Genomic DNA, 15,711 nt, shown 5'->3' with positions numbered 1-15,711 from the left:
CTGTCAGTATTTTATTGTTACGTACTGCTAGCACACTCAACAATATATGGCCTTAACATTAGAACGCGCGCCTTTGCGCACGAAATAAATTTCAGAACAACTGTACAAAACACGAACTTCTGGAAAAAACGGCGACAGTCATCACATTCGTAATGCATCGCATTCATCACATACATATATTTACAGCTAGCATGCTGGCTGCCTTGGCGGCACCCAGCAGAGCGTGCTTGTCCCCTTGGCTCTAATGGTACGTAATGGAGGCAGTACCAAACTGGAGCTTTAAACACAAAATTGCGCCTAAAAAACTGCGATATTGACCAACACGTACAAATTTCATATAATGCTTTCGCAGCGTTATTTGTCGTTATTCTGGTGTAAAAGATAACTAATACATCCTCAGCAGTTTACCGGGCGTCCCAGGTAATTTTAGCCAGAGCTTAAAATGTGCCCAGGTACTCTAAGACGACACCATCAAATACATGTTGCTGACTATTGTGGGGAGCAAGTCACACTGTTATTGTATTGCGCCTAATGGATAATTAATCGAGATTAAGTAGCCAACCTCGCAAGCAACGAGGTTAGTCGAAAAATTACAATCTGAAAGTCGTGGAATGGCCCGAAAAACGGCCGATTGAACAGTATCTAAGTTTCCATCTCTTATGTATTACTTTTTTTTCTGCTCACTGAAGATGCCTCCGAAATTAAAAAGAAAATACAACATGACATACCAGCTTGCGCGCGGCAATTGCAGTGCTCTCTATAGTTTCGCGTACAAACAAAGATATCATTTTACCGGCTGTGCAATTGTTTTGTCGCTTTGCGAAGTAGCATATTTCTTTCTAACAGTAGAATAAAGAGCGATACCAGTAACCTTGAAATATTCTTTTAATCGAGGGAGGTCAAACTAGCTTCCTGTTCTGAAGGTGGCCGCCCGTTCACTAGTGTGGGAAACGGCGAGTGGGGCTATGATTGAGATAACATTACCGTCATCATGCGCGTCAGCAGCATGCAGCAGCAGCAGCCCAACGGCCACTGCTCGATATAAACTTCCACTCAGCCGCAATTACGCCGACCATGTGTTTTCAAGCGCCACCCTTCTATCCCTCTACACTTGACCACAAATTATCGTCGTATTTCGCTTTCTACTACAACCTGATGTATTGGTCTACCCTTAAAATGTACTCCGCGTACTGAAAGCTGATGGCCTGCATGTTGATGTTGATGTGATGTTGATGGCCTGCAGTTGATGGCCTGCATGTTGATGTTGATGTGATGTTGATGGCCTGCAGTTTCGCAATATAATCTATATTTAATCCTAATTAAATAGTTAATTAATCTGCTGTCCGAAATATTTACACGGCCTATGACCTTTCTTGGTCTCACCTTAGGCATTAGCTAAGGCAAATAGATGAATTCAGAATAAAATCTTTGCGTACTCCTGTGCGTTAATGAAAAGCCGAGCAGTAACAGCTTCCAAGAATAAACACTTTACATGTCTGCTGTTAATATTTCTTCTGAAATAGCGATTAACCTTCTTACGTCTTCTCATTTGTAACGCAGAGCGCGTGCTTTATGTACGTGGTGCTGACGTACCTGATGGGCACCAACTTCTTCTGGATGTTCGTGGAGGGCCTATACCTCTTCATCCTGGTCGTCAAGACCTTCTCTGTGGAACTAGTCCGCGTTCACGTGTACGCCGCCATCGGCTGGGGTGAGTATACGGTCGTGTTCGGAGAGTATTTGTCGGGCTGCAAAAGCTTTCTTAGCTACCGCTCACCACCTCATCAGGTGGTTTCTTCAGCTAAAGTTGTTGTGTATTGTGAATAATGGCGCATAAGTCTTCAGCGAAAGTGTCGTAGTGCCGCACGCAGTATCGCAGTCGCATGTCCAGTGGTCTGCCACTATGACCACACGTGGATGAATCAAATAATCACAGTGTTTACGAACTCGGCGTGCGAGGAAGGAATAATAACAGCAGCAGAATGCCATTCAAAAAGAGAATTACTTTCTAACGCTTACCGCAACCAGCTTCAAAACGCATTGTCACAGAATAATGTGCCATATTAAAACAATTGAGTGGTCTTACTGCTTCAGCGACTCGAAACAAACCTCTTGCAAATAGTTTTGAACTTTCATCCAATGCTCATGTGTTTCCCAGTGGCGTCGCAGGCAATATATACGTCAATATCGGGTGATTTTTACAACATTTTTAGAGTTTTACTGTAGAGTCAGTCTGTGCAGTAAAGTGGGCATCATGTACAAGAGAGAGCTCAATAAAGGGATGATTATTAAATATAATTATGTAATCATCTTTCATATTTTCTGTAAGAGGCAAGACTAAAGTGCGAAATTGAAGGACGTCAAGATTCTACGTGGACCGAGATTGCAATTTTTCTAATTGGCAATGTGGTTCAAAATATCGAAGGCAGAAAATACACATTTGAAAGCTCGTTGAGCTGGCTTTCGCATATTCTATGTTGATCCAATTGTGTCACAGCGCTCGGCATCGTAGCCAAAACCAAGTTAAATTCTTTCAGGTCACCAAATACACAGCCGCCGTCATTATAGACCCTCAGAAGAGCAAGTTGCTGGGCTAGTTGGTACTGTTGCATCGTGGTGGAGCAGCGCAAAGGACGGGACACAATAAACAAGGAAGGACGTACACAGGCGCTGTAAATAATGTACGCGACGTCAGTTTACAAATATGCAATGCGGGAAAGCCTGTTCCACGAGTTTCAGACGCACATTTTTAAATTCGATATTTCCAAACAGGTTGCGAATTAAGAAAACATCATAACATGGGTCACATGCGATGTTGATGGCCTGCAGTTTCGCAGTATAATCTATATTTAATCCTAATTAAATAGTTAATTAAATATTATGCTCTGTTACCTGCATAATACTCGCCTAGCTGCACAATCTGCCTGCGAAGGCCACAGCGACCAACGTCCGGCTAACCATTTTTGATAAAAAATATCTTTATTTAAAAGAAATCAAGCTGAATACATATGCAGACACAGACGACCTTAATACGCTGGAACTTTTTCCTTTAATAGAGCAGAATCTACGGAACCGAAACAAGCCCTCTCTTTCTACGTAAAGCAATATGTATATATAAACATTATTACATTAATCAGCTGTTTTCGCTTGAAACATAGTATGTTGAAAGTATTCGTTACCGCAGGCATACTGTTAGCACAAGCGTCACCTTTCAACCTAAGAAAATTAAGGAAATACCAGTTGTCGTGATAGCAACGAATTGACTAGGCAGGACTTCATTTAATTTCATTTATTGGTTTTGTTTGGCCAGTACAGAGACTGCAAACAAGGGATAGCAAGCTAAAGGCGCCTAGTAGCGCCTGACAGAGGCCTGCCCTCCCCATGTAAAAAAAACAAAACAAAGTGGCACTTGGCAATGGTACAAAGTTTCCATAAGTAACAGAAACTAGAAAAGCAGCGGATATATTGACAACGAAACAGAGATCAGGCATGCATAGAGCTAAGCACAACAAAACTAAGATCAAAACATAATAAAGACAAAAATTGATTAGGTAAAAACACACCACAACTAGCTGTAACAAAAATATTCATGAACAGTTTTCCTAAATCTGACCTCGGACATATTTTGTAGTGACAATGCTGTTAAATATTTGTAGGTGTTTAATGTATGAGGAATTATGTGAGTTAGTTTTTGGAACCCATAGTTTGTACGGGATTTTGATGCATGGTATTGAGGGTGCCTAAGACTGTATGCTGTTTGGGCAATTAAATATGTGCTCTCGAAAGTCTGCCAGTTTCCTTTCATAAGGTTTTTGATATAAACAACAAGCTTCTTGTAGTAAGCCGCCGTGATGGTTAGCAGTCTATAGTTGAGGAAGGAAGCACCCATGCTTTCACTGTAATGTAAATTATCAATCGCTCGTACAGCTCTTTTTTGTAAAGTAAGTACTTTCACAAGATTGGTTGAGGTAGTCGTTCCCCAGATCAACAAACAATATTGTACATGCGAAAAGACTAGAGAGAAATAAATTTGTTACATGGAGGCTTCATGTTACATAAATTGTTACATGAAGCCTCCATATATAGCGCTAGCTTCATTAGCGCCGGTCGAAAGCTGCGCGGGCTAGGCAGCCGAGCGCACAGGCTTGCGGAATGACACATTTACGAACGTTGCACTCCTGCAACGTGTGTGTGTGACACACGCACGCACGCACGCGCGCACACACACACACACACACACACACGCGCGCGCGCGCGCGCGCACGCACGCACGCACGCACGCACGCACACACACACACACACACACACACACGCACGCACGCACGCACGCACGCACGCGCGCACGCACACACGCACACACACACACACACACGCACGCACGCACGCGCGCGCGCGTGCGCACGCGTGGACAGGCACACGCCGCTCGCTTTTCTCTAATGAAACTTAATGATTTCGCATTGTTAAGAAGAATGCTGTATGCGTGATATTGTGCAGCTCACCGAATCTTTTATATACACGACGCGGCAGCCGCGCCGTCTGCGCTTCCTGTTCTCTGGGCGACAAAGCCGATTCGTGTTGTTTCTTTAGTTTTGTTTTTGTCGGACTACACCCTTTGCGCCGCAACGCCGTAGGGAGGTGACGATAATAACCGTTCCCCTTTTCTTTTCTACGCAACAGCTGCAACACTTGCGGGAGAAGTTCAGCGCCGGTCATTCCTCTTAAATGCGCAATTATGGGGATGGAATTAAAAATTAGCAGGTCCTCGTAAAGCAGATATTTTACCGAACAAAACTCTTGGTAGGAATGCTACCGCTTCTAAGTTGCCGATTTAAACATGCGCGCTTATATTGCACCGAATGAAAAGTTTATTACTTGATGTTAAATGATATGAGAGTTTGAGAGAGAATTCTGTCTCGTTTTGTGAGCCTCGTCAGTAACCGTGTCTACAAAAGCTCTTTGTCTGTATTACTTGTTGTTTTTAATTGGATCTTGCGTAATTCTGAATGCCCTGCGCAGTGATAAGAAGGAAAACGAGACTAGCATGCCATAAGAACCACGGTGTGTCAACAACTAGTTACAAAATAACGAGCGGAAACACAAGATGTGTCAAAACATACCAATCTAGCTACGTTAGCTAGCTCTTTAACGTTACGCTAGGAAAAGCGGCGTTAATGCACTCGCTATACCTATATCGTAAGCGTCGACAATATTCTGAGTTGGCTAGGCAGTGTGACGAAATAGAAATATATTTTCATACGCGAACGAAAGAAATCAGTCCAAAGAAACACGGACGGGAGCTATACTAACTAGCGCCAACTATCTCAAAAGCAAGGTTTGATTGTTTACTAATTTTGGAGATTTCAGAATCATGGTCACACTCACTGAGCATGTTTTTCTGGTGACAGCTTTCCAGATCCTTGCCATCCTCACCTGGTTTAAAGCTCGGCTGGCGACGCACATGAAGAGGGGAGCAATGTTTGCTTTGGCCGCAAAAAAATTCCACGAATATTTCCATGCGTAGTAGGGAGTTCAGATTTGCAGGTTTATTTATTGAACATATACATAATATTATTTAGTATTGAAGGAGGCCCCAAATAAAAAACTGTCAGTCTTCTGCTCTCAAGTGCAGATTTTGAAGGCCTTGAAGTATGGGCGGGAATTAATACGCTCATAGAATTTTTTTCAGATTTCACAATCTGACAGAGAGGTAGCGAAGCATCCAAGCTCTGCCTTTAGGAGTTCCACTAACGAAAGTGAGGCTGTCACCACGGCAATGAAGAAAGCACGCGTAGGAGAAAACTTGAGAACGCCTCAGTCAGTGCGTCGGGTATGGCGCTAGAATTGCGTCGAGCTTAAAACATTTACCGCTGAACCCGAAGAACGTCATGAGCAGAGCATTATTTCTTAAACAAAAGAAGACGTACAGCCTAAAGGGACTGTTAAATATCACAGCAATGATCCAAATCTTACAGATGAAGAAACGCGCATAAATCTGGTTTGGTTTACTGGGGTTTGTCGTCCCAAAGCAACTCAGGCTCTTAGGGACGCCGTAGTCAAGGGCTCCGGAATTATCGACCACCTGGGGATCATTAACTTGCACTGACATCGCACAGCACACGGACATAAAACTGTCACGCGATAACAGAAAGTGAAATATGGAAGGTAAAATATGAGTGGAGCTACAAGAAGAGACAAATGAAGATTTTGCGAGAGCTAGAAACCAAAGGCTGAGCTGCTGTGTACTAAGACCACTTGCAGATTCATGTAAGCTTAAAGGTGTTAAGCTGCTACTGGTATCGGTAAGCTATGACCGCTCATTGATTCTTGGGGGCCGCGTGTCATCGAGGTTGACGCTAAGGCCCTGGCTAGAGCCTTTTACTTGCTGACCTTTATTCCGCTCAAGCCTGCGCACGATGATATGGTCCGAATATCCTGAACACTCGGCCTGTTAGCGTTTCCTCAGCGGTCGTACCCTTTTGCCTTCAGGCGGCTGAAGGTCTGCTATGCTTCAAATCGTCGGTAACCCGACACTAAGTACACCCACAGCAGCCTTCCATCCAGCGCTCGAACGTCCGTCGTAGCCCTACAGAAGGCAGTCCGATCAACTTCTGCAAGCGGCACGAATTCACTCAGGAGAAGCAGTGGATCGAATAGAGCTCCTGACACGGTTATTTTCATTAGAATGAGATTCGATCACGCCTTCACGTACAACAGGAAGCTGTCTTTTATCGCTACTCTGTGTTCTGTCGAGAAATTCTCTGAGTAACTCGCGGTATAACCGTTCTATATAGTTTGTAAATGAACTCACGAAGAATAAAATGTAATATTCTCCGAAAAGCCCATTCAAACAAGTAGCGCTTATGTGACTTCTTTTTATCGGGTATTCGGCGGGATTTTCACCTAAGAATTGTTAACTGAAGACAGGCAGCACGCTGGTAGCAAAAAAAAAAAACTACTGCATTTTTTCAGACTGCGTGCACTCAATGTCTTTACGTGTAATTAGTGTATTCACATCGTTGTACGAGTGCGCGGGTTGAGAAATCTAGAAATGATCTCTCTGTAGGCGCCACCTATCGTCCAAAATCTTGAATCCCAGTATTAGATTGTCTGCACGAAGAGATTTCACTAAAAATACCTAGATGGCGAGTGAATGCATGTTGCAAGGGGAAAAGACAGAGACGGACGTGAACGGAAAGCTCTAAGTGTCCCTAGGTCCATAGGGTGGTCTGATTCAGCCGGAAGAATAAAAAAAGATAAATCGTTTTTATCTTTCTGTAAGCATCGCTTTGCTAAACCCTGGTGTTAAATCAGCAGCCTCCAGGAAACGACAGAGCTTATAACTTTACTGAAGGTACTTCATGTGAATATCGGTAAATAGCTTGTGAGAACAGTTATAATAATGTGACTGTTTTGTTGCTCTTACATAAAGCCTCCACAATCTTTCGACGAGCCTCCGTGACTTTGTCGTAAATGGTTTCGTATTATTTTTGTGCTCCAAAATTAATTGGGTGATTTTAGAGTATCACTGTGGAAGAGAGCTTCTGAAATACAGTCACGCTTTTGGTCATCGCTGTAAAGGCACATGATACGTTGCACTCAGCAAAAACTAACGGTGCCCTGCGCTTAAACTTTCTCGACATCACTCTAGTAATGACACCGGACTCGCTTCCAGCGACAAGAAGCGGTCCATTCCGGCAGCTTTCATTTTTTTCGAGGTGGGCTCTAACTTCGATGCGTTGTAATAGACACTTTATTTTGCGTCTCGCCAGTCGTTCACCGAAACAGCCTTGCGGCGGCAATCTGTAGCCGAGAAACGTAACGCTGGTGTTTTGTAATGTATTAACGGGCTCAACAACAGCTTCATCGAAGGCGTGCACCTTGAAGCGTTGCTTTTGAGTTCCTGAGACGTGAGGAGAAATAGTTATAGAAATCGACATCTTCAAATGAAAGTAAAAAAATGCGCTCTTAGTTTAGAACAAAATCAGTATATTGCTGAGGGACCAATGAGAAAGTCAAGCGTGAATACTCTTCCTCAAGGTAAATAACAGAGACTGCCTATGTCCTTCCAGTTTCCAAGGCGGAATAGCGCAAACCAAAAACAAATAATGCGGAAAATAAATGGCAGCGCAACCTGGGTAACGAGTGCGAGCAGCACATTGACACCGCAGTAAATGAACCTGCAGCCTGCACGTCAGAGAAAAGGACTAATGCCGCAGGAGTAAGATAATGGTTTTTGTGAGAATGGGGGAAGTGGGGACAAGGCTCACACGTTTTCCGTGCGTCCTTTCTTGTCGTTCTCTTCTCGGGCGGCTTTCTTTCTTGCGGTGTGTAGAACTAGCCTGTCTTGGTTGCCTTCCGGGCTGCCGAGCCTTGGGTGTTGCGGTATTACTTTGGTATATTTGGTGTGTCTTTACTCTGCGACCGTAATGGAGTTTCCACCTGGTAATCGACTGTACAGTGTGTAGGTGTCCCTGCCCTGCCGTCGTAGCAGCCTGGGCCTTCCGCACCAAGTCAGTCGAGGCCGCAATCTATACGTGAACATGGAATGTATTTATTTAGTTTTTTGTGTATTCTCAAGTCTCGAGGGCCTTATAGAGTAGTAGGCAAACAGAACAAATTATTAACAAACCAAATCTGTCCAGGATTTCTTGAAGGCGATGTTATCGGTGATGGCAGCGACGGAGGCAGGAAGGTGGTTCCAATAGGTACTTCTTTGCGGCAAAAATCAATTATAATTCAATTTAGCACCATGGGATCAATATAGTATGGGATCAATACGTGATGTTCTGTAATGAGAGAACGAATAACTGATTTTTCAGATTGCTACAGGTGTGGAAAACTTTAAGGAAGAGTCACAGTCTAAGGCACTTGCGACGAAAAGCAAAGTCCGGCAATGTTTCATGGTTGAAATGGTTGATTAAGGAAAGTAATTTGAAAAGATGAAACGAGTTCAATGATTTTGAATAGAATCTTGAGCCCGTGTCAGTAATTTGTTTTGGGTATCCCAGATTGCGTATGGATATTCAGCTTCAGGTCGAACTAGACGTCCTTTGCAACAGCAGTGGGGGCCTAGTGGTTTGAGCACCCTCCTAGAAGGCGCGAGGTGCAGCGTTCGATCCCCAGTGCCGCTGGATACCCAGCGATGATGCAATGGCCTGATGCTCGGCTTTTTTAGGAAGAAATGCTTGAGAAACGTGTCTTTGACCCCACCTTGAGAACAAGAAAAACAACAAGTGCTATGGCATGTATTACCCCCAGCTGCCCTTGCGTGTCACAAAATAGAGCAATAATTCTAGAGATAGAGATTTATAATGCCTGAGTTTAAGAGCAGCTGGAGCAGATGAAAAAGTAATACCCTAGTGTGCGGATAGCATTTTTCGGCACAAGATAAATATGCTTGCTAGATGGGAGATCGCAGTTTAATTTAATTTCGAGATATTTGTATGAGTCCACTAAGTTACTTTCGTGTTATCGGCAGATTAAGTATATTTGTAAGGGTTAGCACAATTCGCGATATACTGATCAGCTTCCATTTGGAAGCCGTTGGTTCAGCGACCAGGTTTTGCAACATGATGATATTTTGTCAAGGTCGGATTGGAGTACAATGGCATCATTATTAGCAGAAATTAATCGATACAAAACGCAATCTTCGGAGAAAAGCAATATGAAAGAGTTAATCAGAATAGGCAAATTTTATTATCAATCAGAAGCAGCAGTGGCCTTTATAGAGAGCCCTGCGTCACACCAGAGGTCACTGAAATTTACGAGGAATCGGGATCGTTAGAAGACACATATTGCGAGATGCTAGATAAGAGACATTCAATCCAGCCATACACATTTGGGTCAATATTAAGACTACACAATTCGAAGAGGAGTAAGTTGTGCAAAACGCTCTCAAAAGCCAAATCAAGAAAAATGCTATCAACGATTTGTTTCTTATCAAAATGGTGGAAAACAACATCGCATAGATATAGAAGTTTAGTTTCGCACGAGAACTTGCTAAATCCATGTTGGCAGTCATCAAAGAAGTAGTTGTGTTCCAGGAATGAGTGAAGTAAAAGCTTGGCTGAATGCACGTTACCTGATTTATGCAGCGCAACCATATTTGCCACCTTCCATTAGTTCGGCAGTGACGAATACTGCAACGACTGCGAAATGACTGCGGCAGGAATCATAGACGAGGTTTCAACTTTACCTTTTGAAAATTTAGAGTTAATGTTATCTAATCCTGCTGCAGAGCAAATTTTCGAGTTTTCTATAACCCGTTTATAACACAACCAGTCAGCCATGATAAAATTCATAGGAAAAAAACTGAGACATGGAATGATCGGAACTGTGGCGGCAGCTGGGGGCCAAACGCACGAGGCGAGCACGTCAGTCAATACTCCGCAGCAATCTCTGCCGTAATTGCTGCAATCTGTGATGTTTTACTGACCTAGCGGGACGAATAGCAGCGTTTAAACTAAAATGTACAACATAGTGACGACTTAAACCCGGTAGATAAGCTAATGGTGAAATAAAGTCCGGTGAAGTAGTCAGTATCAGGTATGACACATTAGCGTGATTTCTTAAACATAGTAGTCGCACAAGACCTTTATTCGGCCGTAATTTACAGGCCGAGGATGTCGACCGCCGGGGCGACCAGAAGTCGCTGTTGTTCTTCCCCTTCAGCGCCAAGCCAAAATAGATTAGCCGTTTAAACGTGCTCTACGATATTAAGGCGAAAGCCTTTAATGGCTCATACTGTCGTTACCAAGACGTGTTAGCAAATTTGTCCGAGTTTCAGATTGGTCCAAATGGTCGTGACGTCAGTGCGCGCGAATTTTGAAGAGTGTCCACAGAAATATGTGAGACAGTTACTGTGCAATTTCGTTTCCTCAAATACAATTTTCGACTGGTGTCCACCGAGATATGTCAGACAGCCACTGCGTATTTTCCTTTCCTCAAATACAATTTTCATTTTCTTCATTACGGCCCCTCTTTCTCTTTCTTCTTTGACTCCACTTCCTCTTTTCCTGTACGGTGCTGTTCAGGTGTCCACCTAGATGACAGAGAATTACAGCGCCATTCCCTTTCCTCAAAAAGCGTTGTGTTCAAAGGGCAAGGCCGAACGGGTGGTGGCGTTCCGTCGACTCCCTGGCAGCGCTAGTCTCCATCAGGGTAGGCGGCAGGCACGAGCGAGCTATTACACGAAAACATAGAGCAACCGCTCCGATATCCTTTATGTCGACGCGGCAGAAAATTCGAACAGGATATTTCACGGCAGTCGCAGCCTATGAAGACGGCACAGCGGGGGCCGCCGCCACTATCCGGACTAATTCGCCTGCAGAAGCGGAAGGAGCCGCCATCGCACTTGCTCTGGCCCACTCCACCATTGACAAAAACGTAACCAAAATTTGCACAGATTCCCAGGCCGCGTACCGCCACTACCTAAAGGGCGTGGCGGCGCCGGCAACACATCGTATTCTTGCCACAGTCACCTCTCTCGACCGAACGGTTACTCTGTCGTGGGTCCCTGGGCATGCCTCGATCCCCGGTAATGAGCGCGTTCATGCGCTGCCCCGAGAACTCTCCTCCTGGACCCCGGTTGATCAGGCACCCAACCCTGCGAAAGAGGCTACATCGGTCCTGTATACATATAATCAAATTACAACATTCTACAAACTCAGCCGCATGACACTGTCACCACCCCACAGTACCTTGTCGCCCTCATCCAGCGCCACATGGCGACAATTACAGACAGGCTGTTTTATTTCCCCCCACCGTCTCTCATGCTTTCACCCCACCTTTCCTCCTGATTGTACCACCTGTGGCGTGCCCAGATCCACTCTTTTCCACTACCTTTGGGAATGTCCTTCCCCAAAGGCAGTACTCCCCGTCCCCAATCCCCCTCATTCTTCTTGGGAGGCTGCTTTACGAACCGCTCAGCCCGCCGGCCAGAAATGGCTGGTGGATCGGGCTTTACGTGAAGCGCAAGCCCGTGGACTCTTGGACCAGTAGGGGACCACCCTGGAAGATTTTTTTTTTGGTGTAATAAAGTTATTTCCATCCATCCATCCCTGGCAGCGCTGCAACCCGCTGTCGTGTTCCACTCCTAAAGGCAAAGATTAAGCGTTATTAATTGGCAGTTAATCAATGCACCAACCGAATATGAAGAGAACAGTCACGTAGCAGAATGAAGCACTGAGGCTTTCGCCTTTCACCACTTTAGCCACTAAAGTTCCTCGTAATTTTTAAAGTCGAGACAACGATGGAGGAGCACTGATCACTCAGATGAATTTCTCATGGCAGGGGAGGGGTCGGGGCCCCAAGCGATTGTACAGAAATTAAAATAACCAATCAGGAACAACGAGTACAAGGAAACCGGGAAATTACACACTTCAAACAAAAATTACTTAATGAGGGTGGTCTGTAACAAACACATAAAATAACGCTGTTATGACCAATATTTGCACTCGCGCAAACGAATTCCAGACGAGTGTCCAACACCACGACGTCAGGTGCAAGGCTTTCACCGACTACAATGAGAACCCCACGGCCTGCGCCTACGTCATGGCCCAAGCGATAGAATGTGAAAAAAAAAAATTAGCGAAGACACTTTGGAAATTTTTAAGTGTGCTTGGCGAAAGCCTTGTGGTCAGCCCACTGCCGCTTGCCCGAACGGCTTGGCGCGTGGCGTGCTTCCGCATGTACGGTTTTATTGCGAAAGCAATACTACTTGCACTTTCCAGGGTGACCACCATCGTGCCGCGGCGGTGACCACCATTGACCTTCATTTGACCTTGATTCCATTAGTTGGATTAGATTGGATTATATTGGATTAGATTGGATTGGATTGGACTGAACTGGATTGGATTGGATTAGATTAGATTAGATTACATTAGATTAGAGTAAATTACATTGGATTGGATTCGATTACATTGTATTTGATTGGATAGGATATGATAGGAGTGGATTGGATTTGATTGCATTGGATTAGATTGTATTGCATTGGATTGGATTGGATTAGAATGGAATGGATTGGATTGGGTTGGATAGGATTGCATTAGATTGGATTGGTTTGGATTGGATTGGATTGTATAACCGATGCATCACCACAAGTCTAAGCACAAGCACCACCACCAGCTACACTACCAACTGTAGCATGGCATAGATACGGATATTGCTTTCGAAATTACCGGGCTTAACCAAGCTAAGCCACAGCGAATTTTTTTTTGTCTGTGGCGACTTCGGATTGCTTTTTTGACTGTAGCGTTTTAGAGCGCAGCCCTTTGGCGCCCGTTTCGCGGCGTCGCCGTCGCCGTTGTCTGTTCGGCGTTGTGTTCATTGGCGTTGGCGTTGACGTTCTACACTCCGATCATTTTAAGGAAAGGAAGCGCGCATAACTGGCTCCCTGGGTCAGTAGACGCCTGAATCGCGGTGTTGTGTTGTTGTTGCAGCCGCAAAAGCATTGCCTAGCAACCTTTGCGGTGGACACGCTAACCGCACCGTACAGGAAGGGAGGAAGGGGGAATGAAAGAAGAAAGACAAAGAGGGGCCGTAGTGAAGAAAATGAAAATTGTTTTTGAGGAAAGGAAATAACTCAGTAACTATCTCGCATATCTCGGTGGACACCCGTCATCCGTTTGCAGAGGAATGGTTGTAGTGGGAGTGAAAGAATAAACATAAAGAGGGCCCGTAATGAAGAAAATAAATTTGAGGAAAGGAAATTGCGGAGGAGGTTGCGCCACTACGCGGAGAGGCCACAGTTAGCGCGATTCCAGCGCGAGGACGGACACCGCGAGCATGGACGGACACCGCAGGCATGAGCCGTTAAACGCTTTCACCTTAAAAACTGGCACTGCACAATTTTGTGAACAGAAAATTCTTCGGTTGCGCAGAGTTCGCATAGCGAGCACGCTTACCGAGTTTTTGGCGAAATTTGAAAGACGCCTTTGAGTAGCTTAGGATAATTTTTGGTGCGGGGATCCGGGATGGCCAGTGCGATAGCTACTTCCTCTGCCTCGCGTACAGAACTAGCGTGAGAGGTTGTGACTTTAATGAGGGCTGACTTTGGAGGGGCCATATACCACGCAAATTCTGTTGCGAAACCAGAACCGAAAGAAGACCGCCCCAAGTCGGAAGGCAAGACAAGCAAAGCAAGCTGGGAAAGAGAAACCAAGGAGCGCCCCTTGGGGCGGCAGTCGTGTCATGTAACCTAAATATAAACGGATGTCGTTTGTACTCGCTAAACGAAGTTGTCTATTTTTAACGAACACGACATATTCTTCCTTCGATGTGTAAAGCATTTCTTGTCTCATGAGTTGCTTGTACCGGACCTGTGAGCAGAGCGTATCATCAGAGCGTGTCCGCACCAAAATTACAATCGAAAAAAATCGCCGGAATTGCGATTCGAACCCAGGCTCTCTGTGTGCCAGTAGGGCGCGCAGCACAAACAACACAAAGGGTCTTTTTTTTCTTTATTGCATGGAAGTATACCCACACTGACATGCTTCAGTCTGACAGACCACATTGCATCACGCAACTCGTCATGCACAATCACACAAGCGTGCATTCTCACTTTGTCAGCACATGAAAATTCCGGGAGGCATACGTATACATCGAGGAGAGGGAGCCGTGCAGGAGGTCGATCCTGCGCAGCATATATCCCCCGCACCATAGCACAGTGCTCTCTGAACAGAGACTACGATGAACGTGGCGGCTCTTCGTGGCAATCTGTCATGCGGCTCTTCCAGAGGCTGAACAGTCCTATGGGCACTAAAAAGATTCCATGGAACCAGTACAGCCTTTCGTTGTAGAGAAAAATCTAATAGTATAGGGCATATTTTCGATGCCTTTTTGGAAGTCCGTTGAAGCATGTCCTCAAAAACACTGCATCTTGATCAAACACAAAGCAACGATCAAAAGTTTCTGGCTGCTGACACAAGCGACAGTTCAAAAACCATGGCACCAAAGTTCCCTTTTCGCGAAGCGACATTGTGACAGGTAAAGTAGACGTGTTAAGTTTAAAAAAGAAAGTGTTTGCAGTCACTATAACACACATCCATTGCACCCGCTTGAATACATAGTTGTCTAGAAAGAAGAGGTAAGGCTGCCAATGCATCGGTACAGGAAACAACGCCTCACTCAGAATTTTCGTCGTCTGTCTTTTGGATAGACTGCTTAGGAATTCTAAAGAAAACTGTACAGTGAGGAAATGGAATGTGTCGGCGACTTCTTTAAGATTCTATTTGTTTATGGTTTCGCTAAGGTCACCCATAAAGCCAAGCTTCAAACAAACTTGGTTAGCCGGCTAGATCTCTTGAAGTAGTGCAGTCGCACTACAATGAAAATAGTGTGGCGTGCTATTGCTCAATGAACGCGCTGTCTCGTTACGTCGTGCCATGTGAATCATGGGGCGCACACGCATTACCGACGCTGTAATTTCCATGTAAAAATTGATAGAGTACTCATTGTGATCTGGGATTCTGACTCTGCTCGTTCCTTTGCAGGCTTATTTATGTCTGCACGCATGCGGCCAATGTTTTGGGTGGAGCACACACCAGGCGCTTGTACAGAAGTCCCACAAATGACATAGCATAGTTTACCCATAAGAGTCGCTCATGAATGAAACTAGAAAAATGCGGCAGCGACGAAGAAGCAGAAGTTAAGCGAAAAAGCGACAGTGCGTTTATCGACAAAAGTGGAGCGTTGGACACTTCAGAGTGCAGG

The 15,711-nt window shown here is 44.9% G+C and overlaps 1 protein-coding gene across 1 annotated transcript in view; it reads left to right on the top strand.

Moving 5' to 3' along the window:
- The window catches only part of LOC149343891 (diuretic hormone receptor-like), a 149,243-nt gene that overhangs the window by 115,434 nt on the left and 18,098 nt on the right, over positions 1–15,711 (top strand). The window contains exon 6 of the mRNA XM_089546095.1: positions 1,561–1,711. Within this exon, the coding sequence (XP_089402221.1) occupies positions 1,561–1,711 (151 nt within the window). The remainder of the gene's footprint in view (positions 1–1,560; positions 1,712–15,711) is intronic.

This window comes from Amblyomma mixtum, chromosome 5, assembly GCF_055824585.1.
Source record: "Amblyomma mixtum isolate Tamu chromosome 5, ASM5582458v1, whole genome shotgun sequence".
Lineage (NCBI taxonomy): Eukaryota > Metazoa > Arthropoda > Arachnida > Ixodida > Ixodidae > Amblyomma > Amblyomma mixtum.
This window is presented reverse-complemented; position numbering and strand designations above follow the sequence as displayed.